Genomic DNA, 15,664 nt, shown 5'->3' with positions numbered 1-15,664 from the left:
CTTCTTTTTCCTGCCTGATTACACCATCTCAAATACTCCAGGCCCAAAAAGAATATGTCTCCCCATTAGACATTTAGGTACATCAGCCAATAAAAACATTGGATACACACACAATATGGACATATATACAAGTTCACATGTTTAAAAGAGCAAAAATTTGCAGCCCTGACGTCTACTTCCCTCGTAGCTCACTGGGTAGTGCATTTGCCTTTGGAAATGGAATGGAATGGAATTTCCCAGGTGGGGGCACTTAACAGCCAGATAAAGATGCCTGTGATGGGATTGGCTCTATATGGGAACAATACAAAGCTCTCATGTGAAGGACAAGTTCAGCCAATCTACAACAGAAATCTGGGGACAGTGCTAGACCCAGTTCCTAGGCCATGAGTAACCAGAGAAGGATATACAGTAAGAGAGCCCATTATACCTGATGTAGGGCATCCAAACAAAGAGGTCTGTGGCACCAGACAGCAGGGAGACAAGTAGAGAGGACATAAAAATGATTGCACTCATTCCAACATGAAGCAGACTCATCACTGAAAGGACACATCTTTCTCTGTCAACACATTAGCTTGAAAGGGAAATATATACATCATTTTGAAACAGTATGAGCTAGGAAAGAATACAAAGTGAATCACGTCCATCTTTGGGGGGGGGGGCGGGAAGCTTGTGTGCTCAGAGTGAGAACCACAACGACCAGTATGTGTTCTCCCAAGAGCTAAAGAGGTTCACATCTACATCATCATACCTCTTCCGGATTTGTTGCCAATTTTGGGGTAGAGGGAAATCTTTGATGACCGCAGGTTTCCGAAAACTGTGATGCTATACAACAGAAAGCAGTACGTGCTGTTTTGGAGTTATGTGAAGTATATTTTCGTCCTTTAGACCACAAACCCCTGAATGACCTATCCCAGGTGTTTATGCAAAGTCAGTCTTCAACAGCAAAAATACTTGTGTTGAATCAAATCTAACAGAGTCCAGTAGGCAGGCCCGGTGTCGGGGGGGGACAACCGGGGAAGTTGTCCCGGGCACAGCCCGGGGGGGGGGGGGGGGGGGGGGGGGGCAGAAGTGAGAGTGATCCTCACTCATAAATGTTGGCCATTGATTAGGGGCGGGGCCCATTGAACATACCTTTTTTAGATAATGTCAACTAAATGATGATTTACTCTCTTAAGCTCATGTCAAGAACAGGTATGTATATCATGAAAAAAATTAATGGCCTACAAAAAGAATCACTAGGCATTTGCTTTGAACTCAGCTTGCCTTCTGTGTCTAATTATGTGTATAATATATATGTCTCTAATTCGTTGCCTACACAGAACAAATTCACACAACTGTTTTTCTAACCACCTTTGCACTACCACCGGCAATATCGTGGGGCGGTAAAATCAAACGAGATAAGCACATGAGCAGTGATAAAGTCACTATAGTATTACCGGACAGGTACACACAGTCGGACCCCTGCGTGTTTCCCCCTGCCTTTTCATGGACCGGAGATTATTGTTGAAATAAAAGGAGCTTCTCTCGCATGTTGTACTTTTGGAACGAGGAAGCGAAACCTAGAGGGGTTGTCTGTTTGACAGGTACTTTTGACAGGTTTTGGCACTGTGAGGTAATTCCGTTTCCGCTGCACTAAGTAGCGCTGCCATATTTTCCCCCCAGTTCCAGAGGAGGAGGGCGCAGTAGAGTGTGTGTATGAGCGTGTGGCGATACGGAGAGAGCCAGTCATAGGACATCGGGATCTGGATCTGATAAAGGTTTTTACTGCTTCGAAAAGACACACTCTCCTAACCATTAGTTACTAGCATGCGAACTCACTACTGCGGCAACTATAAGTAAAAAAGTAGCTACCTGCATTATAGCCGATATTTACTCACGCGCCAACCCGAACCGGAGCAGCCACTGCTATAGTAGCTAGCCAGGGGAGTAGTAGCTTCCCAGCTACCGAGCCACCTTTTCCTTCCCGAAGTGGCCCCGATGGCGAAGAACACTCTGTCTTCACGGTTCAGGAAGGTGGACATTGATGAATACGACGAGAATAAATTTGTGGACGATCAAGAAGACACGTCTGAGCAACAAGGACCGGACGCCACGGAGATTGACAGCCTCATCAGGCAATATCCTTTATCGGGGCAAGGCAGTGGGGTGCACGGTGCACCCTGTCAATCGCCAATTTCACTAACCACCCCTCCCCTTTTTCCCTAAAAAACGCATGACTCGATCAGATAAGCGGTACCGTTTGGTGCTCATGGTATAATTTAAATACATTTAGATATCGCTTAATATTCTTGCAACAGCAAGCGACAATATTTAGTGTCTATGCCAAGTCTCAGAATCAGACATGGACTTGAACGTTTACTGGATGATTTGTGTTGAAATCAAACGGAGTGGATGTATCACTCGGTAGAAAAATACACGTTCCATAAAGGAATACCGTTAGCATAATGAATCTGTTGCTACACAAGTTTGGTTAATGCGAATGTGTACCACAGAAAGTGCTTTAGTTTGGTTAACGTTAGTTAAAACCTCGCAGCATCTTACCTAGGCAGTGCATTAGTAAGAAATCACATTATCCAAAAATTGTCAAATTCCTGCAAGCTCAAATTGTGCTGAATATAATACTGTTATGTAGAAATTCATTAATCCCAGGGTATCAAACGTCGCCATGAAATCCGTATGGCCAGGCTTTGTCTACGCGCAAATTCCTAAATCAGCTTTTATGAATTGTTTGCTGGTCTTTGTAAACTAACATCGAACCGCTATTGCTTGTCAGCTTGTTCGCCATGCTAAATGAATGTATTATCTTGTCTCTGCGTTTCCATTCCTCCTAGAAAAAAATATAATTGGAAACCCAAGGCAGAGGGGAGTTGCCATGGTTTGGAGAAAACAACAATTACTACGGAATGTCATCCGCAATTTCAGCACTATTAAATATTGGACTGGTAATGGGATTGTTGTCAAGAGAGCTGAGGTGGGTGGGACACTTCGTGCTGCCGTTGGCAGCGCGTCGCGAGAGCCAAAACCAGTTGTCCCACTTTGAATTAGAGGTCATACTGCAGAGTAAATTTAGAGGGCATCTCAAGCTGTACAGTGCCTTTGTAGTCAGTCTAATAATAGAAAGTGACAGACAAGTTCTGTTCAACATATCTGGAAGCTTGTGTAGCCTAGCAGTTATCTGTCCTCACTATGCTCAAAGTCAAGACCGTTACAGCCGAAGGTTACCTGGAACTTTCTTCAACGCAGTTTTACGTTCAGGTTTTTTTTTCTTCCTTTTTTTTGGAACTCGAATTTTATTCGTGAGCTGATTTAACTGAATTACGGCGTACTGTAACAAATGTTTGAAAAAACATCCCTGGGACACATTCGTGATTAATAATTAACGAGAAGTTCGGGTGATCTGGGCTTTCTTCTCGCGCACGAGGCAGCACTGTTAAGACTTGTAATATGCGGCTGCAGTACCCTTTATTACCAACTGTAGTCTATTATTATTATAGTCGCAAGGGCTTTGCGGCCTGTGTTTGAGGAAATTTACGAAAAACAAGGCCAACCCAGAACTTAGCGGACAATGGGAAAGAGGTTTCCGTTTTAGGAACATACACTTCAGTTACCTGCTCAAATAATGCACGTTTTAACACAGCAAGCTCCACGTGCTCCATTTTCTACGTGGTAACGGGAGAATTGATGTGTGTAGTTCGTATCTTGTTAGCATTATCTTTGGCGACAACCCCCACAAATACAAAGTTTATACAGTAGTCCTTAATGTTGGACTGTTTTGTGTTGCCATTCACTACGGGGAACAGGCTGAGTAGACGGCTCGTGTCCTATTCGCGCTCCTCTAGCAACACGTGTTCAAAGTTAAGCCAAAGTGGGCGTGGTAAAGAGAGCGTGGGGTTTTTGTTGTTTTTTGTATTGTCCCAGTGATATCTGTATTTTGGAGGGTCCTAGCTGTGCATCTGATTTTCCACACACAAGCCTGACGTGGTTGTCTCTTCTCCCTGAGTGGAGACAGGTTTGAACTGGTTTTTGGATTGCAGGTCAGTCAGCCATAGCTCTATTTCCTAGTGCAGAACCCTTTTCATTTGCATATTATTTTGGTAGTGTTATCTCTCTCTCTGCCCCCCCTCGTGGTATAAATTTGCGCCGATAATGATGATGAAGTTATATCTAGGGCATCTTTAGCTCCTACTCTGCTTTACTTTGCCCTAGGGATGTGTGTGTGCGTGTGTGGTGTTGGGAGGCCAGTTTAACATACATTTCTCTAAATGATTATGGGCCAGAAAATAGGTGAAGAAAAACGTGTTCACCCTCTGCATACATGCACTCCTATGCATGCTCCTGCACACACACACTCACATAGTTACACATGCACACACCTATACAGGTGAACACACACAAACGCTGGCTGGCAGATTTCTAAGTGGAGACTTGTGACTGCAGTATTGGGATATGCCTGACAGGCTAGGCGGTTGGCCTTTTTGTTTGTCAAATAGTGCCGCGATAGTGACTGCCAGCACCACTGAATGTGTCCTGTTGTAGCAGCTTAATAGACACATGAGCATCACTAACCAAGGACACATTTACTGACAAGCTCAAATAGTCTGTGGATATAGGCAAATGCTTCACAATTTTGTGATGTAAGGGCAAATGATGCACCCAATAAAACAGTGATCGGTCGATGAATTCTGGCTATACTTCTGCGATAGCTGTGGGAATTGCCAAGACGTTGCCAAAAGATTTTATCCAGTCATCTCGAGCGATGTTCGATGTTGGCTGTTACCAGTGAACTCTTTGATTGGTGTAGCTGCTCTTTGTTTCTGTGAGTAAAATTACATCATGACTGTGCTATCCCTGTTTTATAACTGCTGCTTTTGCTTACGGTTCTTCACTGTTCCAGCACTAGGTTGTATGGTAATTTAAAAAGTTCCCCCAAGGCCAATACTTGGTCCCATTAACTATCTGTTTTGCATTTTCTTTTTTTCCACTTCTGTTTTGGCTAGCCATTCTTTACACAAATTGAATATGCTGCCTATATATACAAATTGGAATTGGAACTGGGAAAATATACTGCTAAATATAGTTCACAACCATTTCCATAAGGGGCTCGTCATTCATAGTCCAACAGCAGGAGCCATCTGGCCTATTCCACTATGGGCTGAATTGTCTGAATGTTAAAGGCAAGGTTGTGCCAATGGAGCAGTCGGTCACATGAAAAATGCATGGCTTACGAAAAAAAAAAAGTCAATTATTTATCCTCATTTGACATTGCTGCTAAAAGAGGAAAACTGGGTTGTATTTTTAGCTTGATGGAATTATTATGCTCTAAAATTGGCTTCAGTTTTCCTGATCCCTGCAGCAGATAATATCCTGTATTCATGTACAGTGTCATTACACAAAGTAAACTTTATTAGTTGACTACCTTTCGTACAATGAAAGTAGTAGCCCTAGGCACTCCATAGTGGAGTTAACAAAGACGGAATGATAACAGAACTGATACACAACAATCTTCATCCGTTTACTTCATTATTTTCAGTTCTTCTGAAGGAACAAATAAAATGGCGGCATGTCTGGGTTGGATGGGTTGCCCAAGGGGATGCGGCAGAGTGACCTTGGGCATTCAGAGGTGGGCAAAGGTGGGCCATGAGCGCATGTGTTCCATAAAAGAGAGTTAACATCGGCAGTGTTTGCGAACATTTGTAGAGCACACATTTGTTTTACAAACTTAATTTGCAGTTAATCAGGCTCGTATAACAAAATGTACAAACTCGTATAACTGTTTCAAAATTAGCATTAGCATGCTATCTGGAGTCAGGAGAGTGAAGGCTGCCATGCTATAGTTACAGTGTATTAGCTGATTTAGTGCACTGTTAAGACATCAAGAACGTCCAACGATTCTGGAATTAGAAAAAAGAAATTAATCCTTGTCAGCTTTTTTTTGCACCAAGAGTGCAAGCAGGGACATACCGTTAATGTACTGCACATATGTATGAGGTGGCAATTTGCCACGATCAATGAAAAATTTTCGTTAACATTTCATTAATGAGTGTCTGAAAATGCTGCCTTCCTGCTGGGAGCTGGTTATGCAGCGGTTTACTGTACAGTTGTCATTTGCTTGTTGTGTTGTGAATATATACCATGGTTATTATCGTTTAGTCTTTTCCGTTAGTTCTTATTTCTATACATTTTTTTTAGAATCTCACTTCCAGTTCAGATTAGTTTTAAGTGCAGTTTTATTTTGGTGATACATGCCTATGGAGTTTTTATATTATGTCATCTTAGTTTGCTCTTCTGGAGTCAGGTGTGGCAACGGGCTGCAGGTTGTGTGTTTGCATTTCGGGGACAAGTATCTGCCAAACGAATCAACCTTCTCTCAGGTGCCAGTCTCACTGGTTGCTGACGCTGTGAGGGAAGGGCGGCCATCGAGGAGGTGCGCTTCACTTGTAAACAATGATCAGTGTTTCTGACCTGTCATGAGCCTGTGTAGGTGGGGCTTCGGAAGTGGCGATTCAAGCCAACTCAGCTATTGGCATAGCATCGGCTAAAATCGAATAGAAGAAAATTCTCAGATTGCAGGATTGCTGCTACCAATGCAGTCTCACAAACTGCTAACTTCCCTTTCCAGATGTGGGGGAGAGTGAGCGTCTGGAGTTTGAGAAGTTACTCAGGCACAGGTTGTGCTCCGGCTGAGCTTGATTTACAACGGAAAAGGGATCGTGCGTTCCACTAACGGCAGTTTCGGAGAAGAGCTTAATTAGAGCTCGCGTTTTACGCGCGGTAAGGGGCAGAGGCGGTCGGGCGTTTAATCGGATCAGCTGTTCGCCGTCGCGGTGTCCCTGGGGAAAACGCGCGAAGAGCCTGGCGAATTCTTTCCCAGGGTCCGACAGCACAAGCCGCTGCCAGGGGCTGGAGTCGTTCCAGGGGCTTCCAGGAAGCGTTTTCGTTTCCAGACGGATTTATATTCCGACTTGTTTTCCTGAAATTCCATTTTAGTCCCGCTTTGCCCAACCACGTTGAAAAATAAGATGTGATTTGCCGTGCACTCCGGCCAAAATCTTTTTTCAATTTTTTTTATTTTTTAAGAAAGATTAAAAAGAGAAGATGTGTCCTCATTAAGGAACTTGTTTTTTAGTCATAATTCCCATAAGCGCTTTGCTTTCAATTTCCCCAAGCTTAATTACACCGCACAGCCAGGATTATCTTTTAATTAAGGCACAGTATGTGAACATTAACTAAATGAAAAAAAACAAAGCCATCTATTTGATGCCAGTTCTGCTGAAACTACTTTTGCACAGATGATTGGATGTTTGGCATTTGTGTGTGGAGTCACCGATCGGTATTGTAAGTTGATCGGTAGATACTAGATGGATTGGACCATCTGGTTGATATGAAGATCAGTGCGACTGCACGTTGCAGTGCCCTGAAATGAGACTGCCATCTCTGTGCGCAGTGTGATCTGCTCAAACTCAGCCGCTGTGTTAAAGACGGCGTTAAGAATGTGCACAGACAGCACTACTGTGCACTGTCCAATGCTCTGGAGGTTTCTGCTTGCTGGCTTGACGCTCTGGACTGTGCAGCATTTATTATTGTAAAGTTTTACAAAGCAAAATGGGGGCGCATTCAGAAACTGCCAAGTCACGTTTATTGATGTGACCACAGGGTCAGGGGGACATTTTTCACCCCAAATTTGTTCAAATTGATTTTGTTTCCTCTGGAAATTGTCCATTTAATTTTGAAGCACTGTGTCTCAAATTGATTGTGAATGGCGCTTTCTGTAAATAAAGGTTGAGTGACAGGCATTGGCAACGCCCCCCTTCCCCAGTCTGTAAATTCCCTGAGGTGTTTTTTTCCTCAACGAGCCGCAGTTCACAGGAGACATGATGTCGGCGTTCCACATGGCTCTGAGGAACCCGCCGATCCACACAAAGAACCCTGCAGTGAAGGTGACCGGGCCTGACTGGCACGGCCCGCCCGAGCCGGAGCTTTCTCTGCGTCTCTTTCTGCTCTGATTTATATCTGACCAGCTGCTTACATCTGCAGAAAAACTGGGCACGAATGTGCACGCAACTGTGCGAGTGTGTGTGTGTGTGTGTGTGTGTGTGTGTGTGTGTGTGTGTGTGTGTGTGTGTGTGTATGAATGTGAGTGTGTCAGTGTGTGAGTGTGTGCATGCAAGTGTGTGGGCCAGAAACTTCATGCACCAGCGACCATCACAACCTAAGGTTTGAAACTTTCTTCTGGCAATGCAGAAAATATTTCTTAATTGAACTTTAGATTCCAGTTAGTAATAATAATAATAATTATTATTATTAGTAGTAGTAGTAGTTGTAGTATTTCAGCCACACTGACCTTCTCTACTTCTGCGTCCCTTCCTCAGTCTGCCTTCTTCTTTCCTTCGTAAGTACCTCTCCTTTTCTTCTCTCTCACTCACCTCTCTCCCTTCCTCTCGCTCTTCCTCCCCCGGGCCAGGAGAGGGCGCAGGCCATAGTGCTGAGGGTTCTGACGTCGTTCAGGGGCGGGGAGATCGAGCCGGCCGTCAAGTCCCTGGACCGGAACGGCGTGGACCTGCTGATGAAGTACATCTACAGGGGGTTTGAGAAACCCACGGAGAACAGCAGTGCCATCCTGCTGCAGTGGCACGAAAAGGTGAGCAGTCATGTGACCCGTCACGTGACCGTGGTGGCACGCAGCAAACCTCAGCCATGTGACCTGTCCACTGATTTGGCAGGAGGGTTGTTGACAGGGAAACAAAGAGACCTTGTGTGTGTCTGCATTGTTAGTGAACATGACGGCCAGACCTGAGAGCAACAGGCGAGCCCAGATGCTATTGTGTGCTGTAAACACAGATTGTGTAAACTTACCAGATAAACACACACAGACTTTCTCTTTAACATTCCCAAATGGAAGTTGACACAGGGATTGTGTTTTTCCCCATTTTTTCGTGATGGATTTTGCCACTTTCTCACTGCTGCAGAGTTCCACTTTTTTGTCACAAAAAATGTTTGTGAGACTGGTTTGGTATCGTAATCCTATGGTAGAGTAATGGCCAAGTTGGCTTGAATCGCCATTTCCGGATTCCCAGGTACACAGGCTCATAGTTTGCGGTTCTTGAGCGTTTCGTTGCCATTTGGCATGCCACGGGGGGAGTTGTTCAGCTTGCTGAACACATTTTTATAAAACCTCACAAACATTATCGAGATTCACAAGAGGCCGTTGCAAATTTGGGAGAATTAGGGGAAAACAAGTGGAGGCATGATTCTAATAAACACCCACGTTTTTGTTATGAGATTCCTTTTACTTCCCTGGGTAAAGACGTGTGAAAATATCGCTAGGGTTAAAGCAACACATTTTGTATACTGACCGGTAAGGGAGGATTTGGTGTTGGTCTTTTAGAGGCCATGTTGCTTATGTACTGTATTGAAATTTTAACTAAAACATGGTGTGTCCATTGGGCTGTCGATCAATAGTGACTTTACAGTGCCAGAACAGACACACTGTCAGACCTCCTGTTCTTGTGTTAACAAAATGATGACCTTTAAATCAAAAGGAAATGTTATTTTCCTGTTTTATACATTTTGAAAAAAAAAACTAAATGAAATGTGGCTTAATGAAAGAAAAGGGTGATTGCGCAGGCTCTTTACTCATCTGTTCCCATCTTTCTGTGCTTATCAGGCTTTTGCTGTGGGAGGACTAGGGTCTATTGTTCGTGTTCTCACGGCCAGGAAGACCGTCTGACGGAGCTCCCGCGCCCTGGGGAGGAGGAGGAAGAGGAAGAGGAAGCGGATACGGCAGAATGAAGATACATCGGAGAGGAAGAGGAGTCGGAATGGGACGAGGGACCGTTTCTGCGAAAGGGACAGTTTCAGGGTACAGCCTCATTCCCTTCCGGCAGAAGGCTACGTCTACAATTAAACGACAAGACGGGAAAGGAATAGTATAAATATATGTACACATACAACAAAAAATCTAAGGAAATAATATTTTGAGTGAAGAGATACTGTATATGTGTGAATGCTTTTTACTGCTTCTGTTGCTGAGGACGGCAGAGGCTCTGGTATTTAACAGACGTGAGGAGCACTTTGTTTATCGTACAGGTACAAGGCCCTTCACATCCTCGGCCCCGCCAAGATTTTTTTTTTTTTTTTTAAAGGATGGTTTAAAAAAAGTGAACGTGTGTTAAAAAAAAAAAAAAAAAAATTAAATGAACATGAATTTAACATTTAAAGAAGAGCTGCTGAAAATGGTAATAAATTGCAGACAGTAGGGAAGGTGCTGTGTAAAGCAGTGTCAGAGGGGGATGTGGTTATTTGGAGTGTGACTTGGTACTGTTAGTGTGCTGTGGTGGGGCGGGGGTCTGTGAGTGTGGTGGCTTCAGCATGTGGTGTGCTGTGTTCAGTGTGGCGCACATGTCTGTGAGTGTGCGTGTGTTCATGTGTGTGTGCGCACGTGTCTGTGTCTGTGTGTGTGTGTGTGTGTTCATGTGTGTGTGCGCACGTGTCTGTGAGTATGCGTGTGCATTCGTGCATGTGTGTGTGCGTGTGTTTATGTGTGTGTGTGTGTGTGTTCATGTGTGTGCGCACGTGTCTGTGTGTGTCTGTGTGTGTGTGTTCGTTCATTTGGCTGAAAGTTGCATTGAAAATGTAGCTCCCCCCCTTGACCCTTCATTTTCATGTTTGTACAGACAGGGAAGTACATTTAATATAAAGCAAAGGAGGTCATTTGAATTCTGTGGGGGTGGGGGAGGGCGTAGGGTTTCATTGTAAAGTGCCTGCTAAATAATAATAAAAAAACTCATGGATTATCTTTACTAGCATGTTTTTTTTTTTGCTTGCACCATAATCAGTTACCCATCCCACAGTCCCATTAAATAGGTTCTGCTTTAATAATATGCGGCAGGATTTAAATGAGCTGGTTGAGTTCGGGGGGGAAGGGTGTTGTGGTCCAGGTACAGGTTGTAAATCCCATGTTGCTGGGGAGGGGGGAGGGGTGGGGGGGCAGGTGCTCTTTTGGTCAGAACCAGGTTGGAAGTGGGTCCTGCAAACAACCGGACCCTTGTGAGTCAGAGACTGCTGGGCCGCCATATCTCCTGGCGACCTAGAGTGAGGGTGACAAAGCCCCGCCCACTCCGCTGAACCTGCCCTACTTTCCTTTCAGAGAAGGAGAAGAGAAAAGAAGGGAGGGAAAGAGAACAGAGAGGAAAGGAGAGAAGGAGAATATCCTGGCGGCCATCGCTTATTTTCTCTCTATGCTGTCGTTCGGTAGGGAGTACACTTCACACGCAGCTGGGTCAGGCAGAACGCAGGGGGCTGGTCAAACAGGAGAAGTCCTCACTGTCATTCCTGGTGCGCACAGCAGAGGGAGCCACACTGTACAGGTAGTCATCTGTCAGGTGCTTTTAGTCAAAGTGACCTGCCAATGTGCATTTATCATAGTAATCGAATTCCCAGGACCTCAGAGTGAGTGGGTGAGTATATTAATGCATTCTACTGTAGCGTAGTGTTTTAACTTCAATACTTCTGGTTACTCTCTATTGATGTTGAAATACTCTTAATTAGATACATCTGTCAGTTTGTCAGCAAGTACAGCGATTTAAAATTTATTTACGGGAAACTAATAATGGAGTCAGGCGCATGCGTTTGCTCCAATGACCTGATGCGCTAAAAAGAGCTTTGGTAACTGACATCCAAGCAAAGAAATTAACAAACCTACAGTAGATAAGCAGTTGCTTAGAGATCCACTGGGCTCATGCTGTTATTCAAGTCTAGCAGGGCCATTAAGACCTTCTAATGCAGCTCCTGTACACTGCGAAGAAAGAGGAAGAAGATACGACATGAGGAAGATGTATCGGAGAGGAAGAAGATTAGGAATGAGAGGAGAGATTGTTTCTGCAAAAGGGACAGTCTTATGTTACAGCCTCATTCCCTTCTAGCAGAAGACCTCTGAATTTAAACGACAAGATGAGAAAAGGGCCAATACACATACCGTTAGCGATGAGGCCAACTTGTGCACAATGTGCAATGAAATTTTACCCACTGCACTGCAATGTTGTACGACTACATAGCAACATAAACCACAACAGCGGCATTGTGCTAAATGCTAGGCCAAATGCTACCACAAATCAGAAACTTTAACTAGCATCGCAACTACTTCACCACCAGCCTACACAGCAACTTCTGTCAACCTCTCCTTCCACAACCAGATCCCTCTCAGCGAGAATATTCCGGAAGGGAGACGCTGAATTCCTCACATAGTCTGAGTGTGAGACTCACTCTTCCAGGGGAGAGTCATCACCGTTTATTCACTTTATCTGTTAGAGAGATTCCCTGCAAAACCGCACAACTGCCCCCAATGAGTGAAATGTAATTATCAATGATCAGTTTCCATGCCGACTCAGAGACTCGAGGGCACAAACATAATATAGCGCTTCATTGGGCTTTGAGCCCACGGGTAATGAAGCACCTCATGTGCAATAGAACCCTTATGTGGCCTTTGACCGTGATAGCTAATTATGTAATGACAGGCTGCATCCAAACCAATTAGGATGCCTATTTGCTAAGATTGACAAATTTATCAAACTAGTTTAATACTGTAAAACTAAGTATTCCTGCAAAAAATTTGGGAAAACAGTGGTGACATACAAAAAGAAGGAAGAAAACTGAAAAGACAGTTCTATGGAAAGTAAACAAAACAGTCAAACCTTTATTTTTACATAGCATTCAGTTAAAACATTTTCTGAAGAAAAAAAACAAAGAAACACGTACGTTTTGGTATTGTCACATCTTTTCCCCCCCTCCCCAATAATGAACAATTATAACATCAAATATGATTTGCCAACGAATGGGACAAAACACAGTAACTAGGTGATAAACACAGGACAGGTCACCAAGTTGAGTTTGTTTAAACTAGTATCCCTAGAACCCCTTAACTTATAAAGAAAGAGTATTCTGACTGTTGCTTCTCCTTAGCATCCTTCCCTCCCACAACAGTAGGAACCTTTAAGAAAAACACCCGCACTAGCCAAGTAACATGTTAAGGTTTGGCCCTAGAAATTACATCTACAAAATAACAAAACATTGCAACCCGGAATCTGACAACGGTTCAACAGTTCCTTACGAAAATGGAATAAACTGCAATATATCATAAATATGTGGACTTTTTGAAAAATATAAATACATTTAACAGCAATTTACTTAAAACTGAACACCAAAATTATTTTTGACCAGTGTTTCATTACCTTTCTGATATATTTTATCTCAATATATTTCAGTATAGCCCATTTCCGTAAGGGGTGTAATTAATAATTGGAAGTACTGTCACTCATCTCCACTAAACAACAGTTGTTATGAAAAGATATGTTGTGTATTCTTGCTGTTTACATGCACACAGGGCAAATGCACTATAATAATCAGTTACTCCGCATTTACAGTACAAAGTGTGTTTTTTATTGTGGATTTTTAAGTGTGTTAAGTGATGGTCTTCTATGGTCTTAAAGGGACAGTCCAACTGGGAAATTAGCTTTTTGGCAATCTTACCCATAGTTAAATGATAGATAGATTCATCATCCTGTACCAGTAAATAGCATCAGGCCATGATACCGAGCACTCGAATGGCTGCAATGAGCAATGTTAGCTTTGCTAATTAGTGATGGAAGTACACTTTCCAGCACCAAGTTATGTACACTTGCATCTTGTGCATTTATAATGAGTGAAAATAAAAACAGAAAAACAAGATCTTAGTGGTTTCAGAGGCAGCTAAATTCAGAACTATAACTGACAAATAAGCACATATTCATCCGCTGGGCACAGTGATTAGTAGCTGTGCAGCACCACTTGACGAGTCAGTTTGGAGTTGCCAGGTATTCAGTACTACTTACTGCAGCGGGAGTGGCAGTGGGTGCACAATTTTCCAGTCAGTGACACACATACCTGGCAACCCCATACTCCACTCTTGTATTGCCATCACTTAGCCAAACTAACATTGCATCCATCTAAACACCATTCATATTGGCAGCGCAGTTAGCCTGCAGCCCACAGAAATATTGTCTAATATTTCTGGATGCACGGAGATGAAATTGGCATCCATCTTATTGTCTAACTATGGGTAAGACAGTCAGAGGGACTATCCCTTTAAAGAGGGGAGGAGGATTCATGTGTCTGTCTGGTTGTGTACCCATGGTGTGCAGTTTGGTATATGAGTGTTAACACTCCTGTGCTTTTTTCCACCCTCTCATTCAGATCCAGATCTGTGCTCTAAGTGCCTCCTGGTCACAATCCAAGGAAATTACATGAACAGCAAACAGAAAGGGGATACTACAATAAATAAAAAAAACAATGATAATAAAATGATAAAATAAGGGTGCTTTTCGGGGCAGTGCAGCTCAATGCTTCCACAGACACTGCAATCCAGGAATTCACAAATTAAACTATTCAATGTTTTTTTTTTTTTTTTACTTCCCGGATCTGGAAGTTATTCAGCCATTTAGATCCAAACACCTCTGAGGAAAGGAAGGGGTTCCGACGTGGGTCAGTACCCCACATTTGTTCAGCTAACTGCTAACTGCTAGGCTCAGAGTCATTACTTAAAGGTACAAAAGGACAAAAAAAAGGACATTAATACTGATCCAAAAACATTTTTCAAAACAAGTGTGTTTCATAAACAAGAGACGCATTGTGATAGTGGCAAAACAAATATTGTTTTTTTAGAAAGTGAGAAATTTCAGCTATTCGAAAGAATGCACTGTCACCAGACCTGGGTAAATCACCCACACATTAACCCCGTTAAATAAAGTAAAATTCCTCCTGATTAAAATTTTTTTCACCAATATTCAGAACAATATTCTTCTAACATGTTTGTATGTTGAGTTCAACGTTTAGCAGAAGATTTGTCAGAGATCTGCAGTTTCTTTCTTCCAATTTCACCATCTAAAGCCATTTCAAATGTGTATTCGACCCAGGTCTGGTAACCACCTGTGTTTGTGGACAAGGAGGTGTGACATCAGCAGCACACCGCTGCTCTGAAACACTATGATGACATCACATAGCCTCCATCTGAAATGATTCCATACATAATAAAACAAATACCCATGTCCTGAAACTGTTATCACTGCCTACTGTTTAAGATCAGAGGACAAAGGTTAAACTTCCCTCGCCGGTGATGCATTATTCTTTTATTTATTTATTTATTTTTTAGCTCATGTCCTTTACCAATATCACAACAAACAAAAAACACTGCTTAAAACTCAATATAGTAAAGTGCAAGGCTATCATTAATATTATTATTACTATTATATTATTGGCAACATCATCAACAATTTTCAGTTTAAAAAAAAGAACTAAGGAATAAAGTGGTCTTTTCTTAAAGTGGTCCAGATTTACTGCCCGAATGAGAGATAGGAGAGAGCCTGAAACTAGCACGTCCACCCTCAGTTTGGAATGTTATTTTTAAGCTGCCCCACATTTCAGTCAGACGCTTGCTACTGTGTGCATTATTACATGGTGCTTTTATAAACCCCACAGCACGCACGCCACACACCACATACTCACGCCATGCACACTACACACACGCACCACGCATGCACCACACATACATACCCTCACGCACATGCACACACACACACACGCACATGCACACACACACACACACCACGCACGCATGCACACACACATACCCTCA

General features: G+C 43.1%; 1 protein-coding gene across 1 annotated transcript; it reads left to right on the top strand.

Moving 5' to 3' along the window:
* The first annotated feature begins 1,605 nt into the window (after positions 1-1,605).
* Positions 1,606-10,194, top strand: LOC135239402 (actin-related protein 2/3 complex subunit 5-like protein). The gene is made up of 4 exons (XM_064308037.1): positions 1,606-2,118; positions 7,866-7,937; positions 8,462-8,638; positions 9,665-10,194. Exons 1-4 carry the CDS (start codon positions 1,978-1,980, stop codon positions 9,725-9,727), a joined length of 453 nt encoding a protein of 150 aa, XP_064164107.1. The 5' UTR covers positions 1,606-1,977; the 3' UTR covers positions 9,728-10,194.
* Positions 10,195-15,664: the final 5,470 nt, after the last annotated feature.

Source organism: Anguilla rostrata, chromosome 14, assembly GCF_018555375.3.
Source record: "Anguilla rostrata isolate EN2019 chromosome 14, ASM1855537v3, whole genome shotgun sequence".
Classification (NCBI taxonomy): Eukaryota; Metazoa; Chordata; class Actinopteri; order Anguilliformes; family Anguillidae; genus Anguilla; species Anguilla rostrata.
Note: the sequence above shows the minus strand (reverse complement) of the source record. Positions and strands in the feature narration are given on the sequence as shown.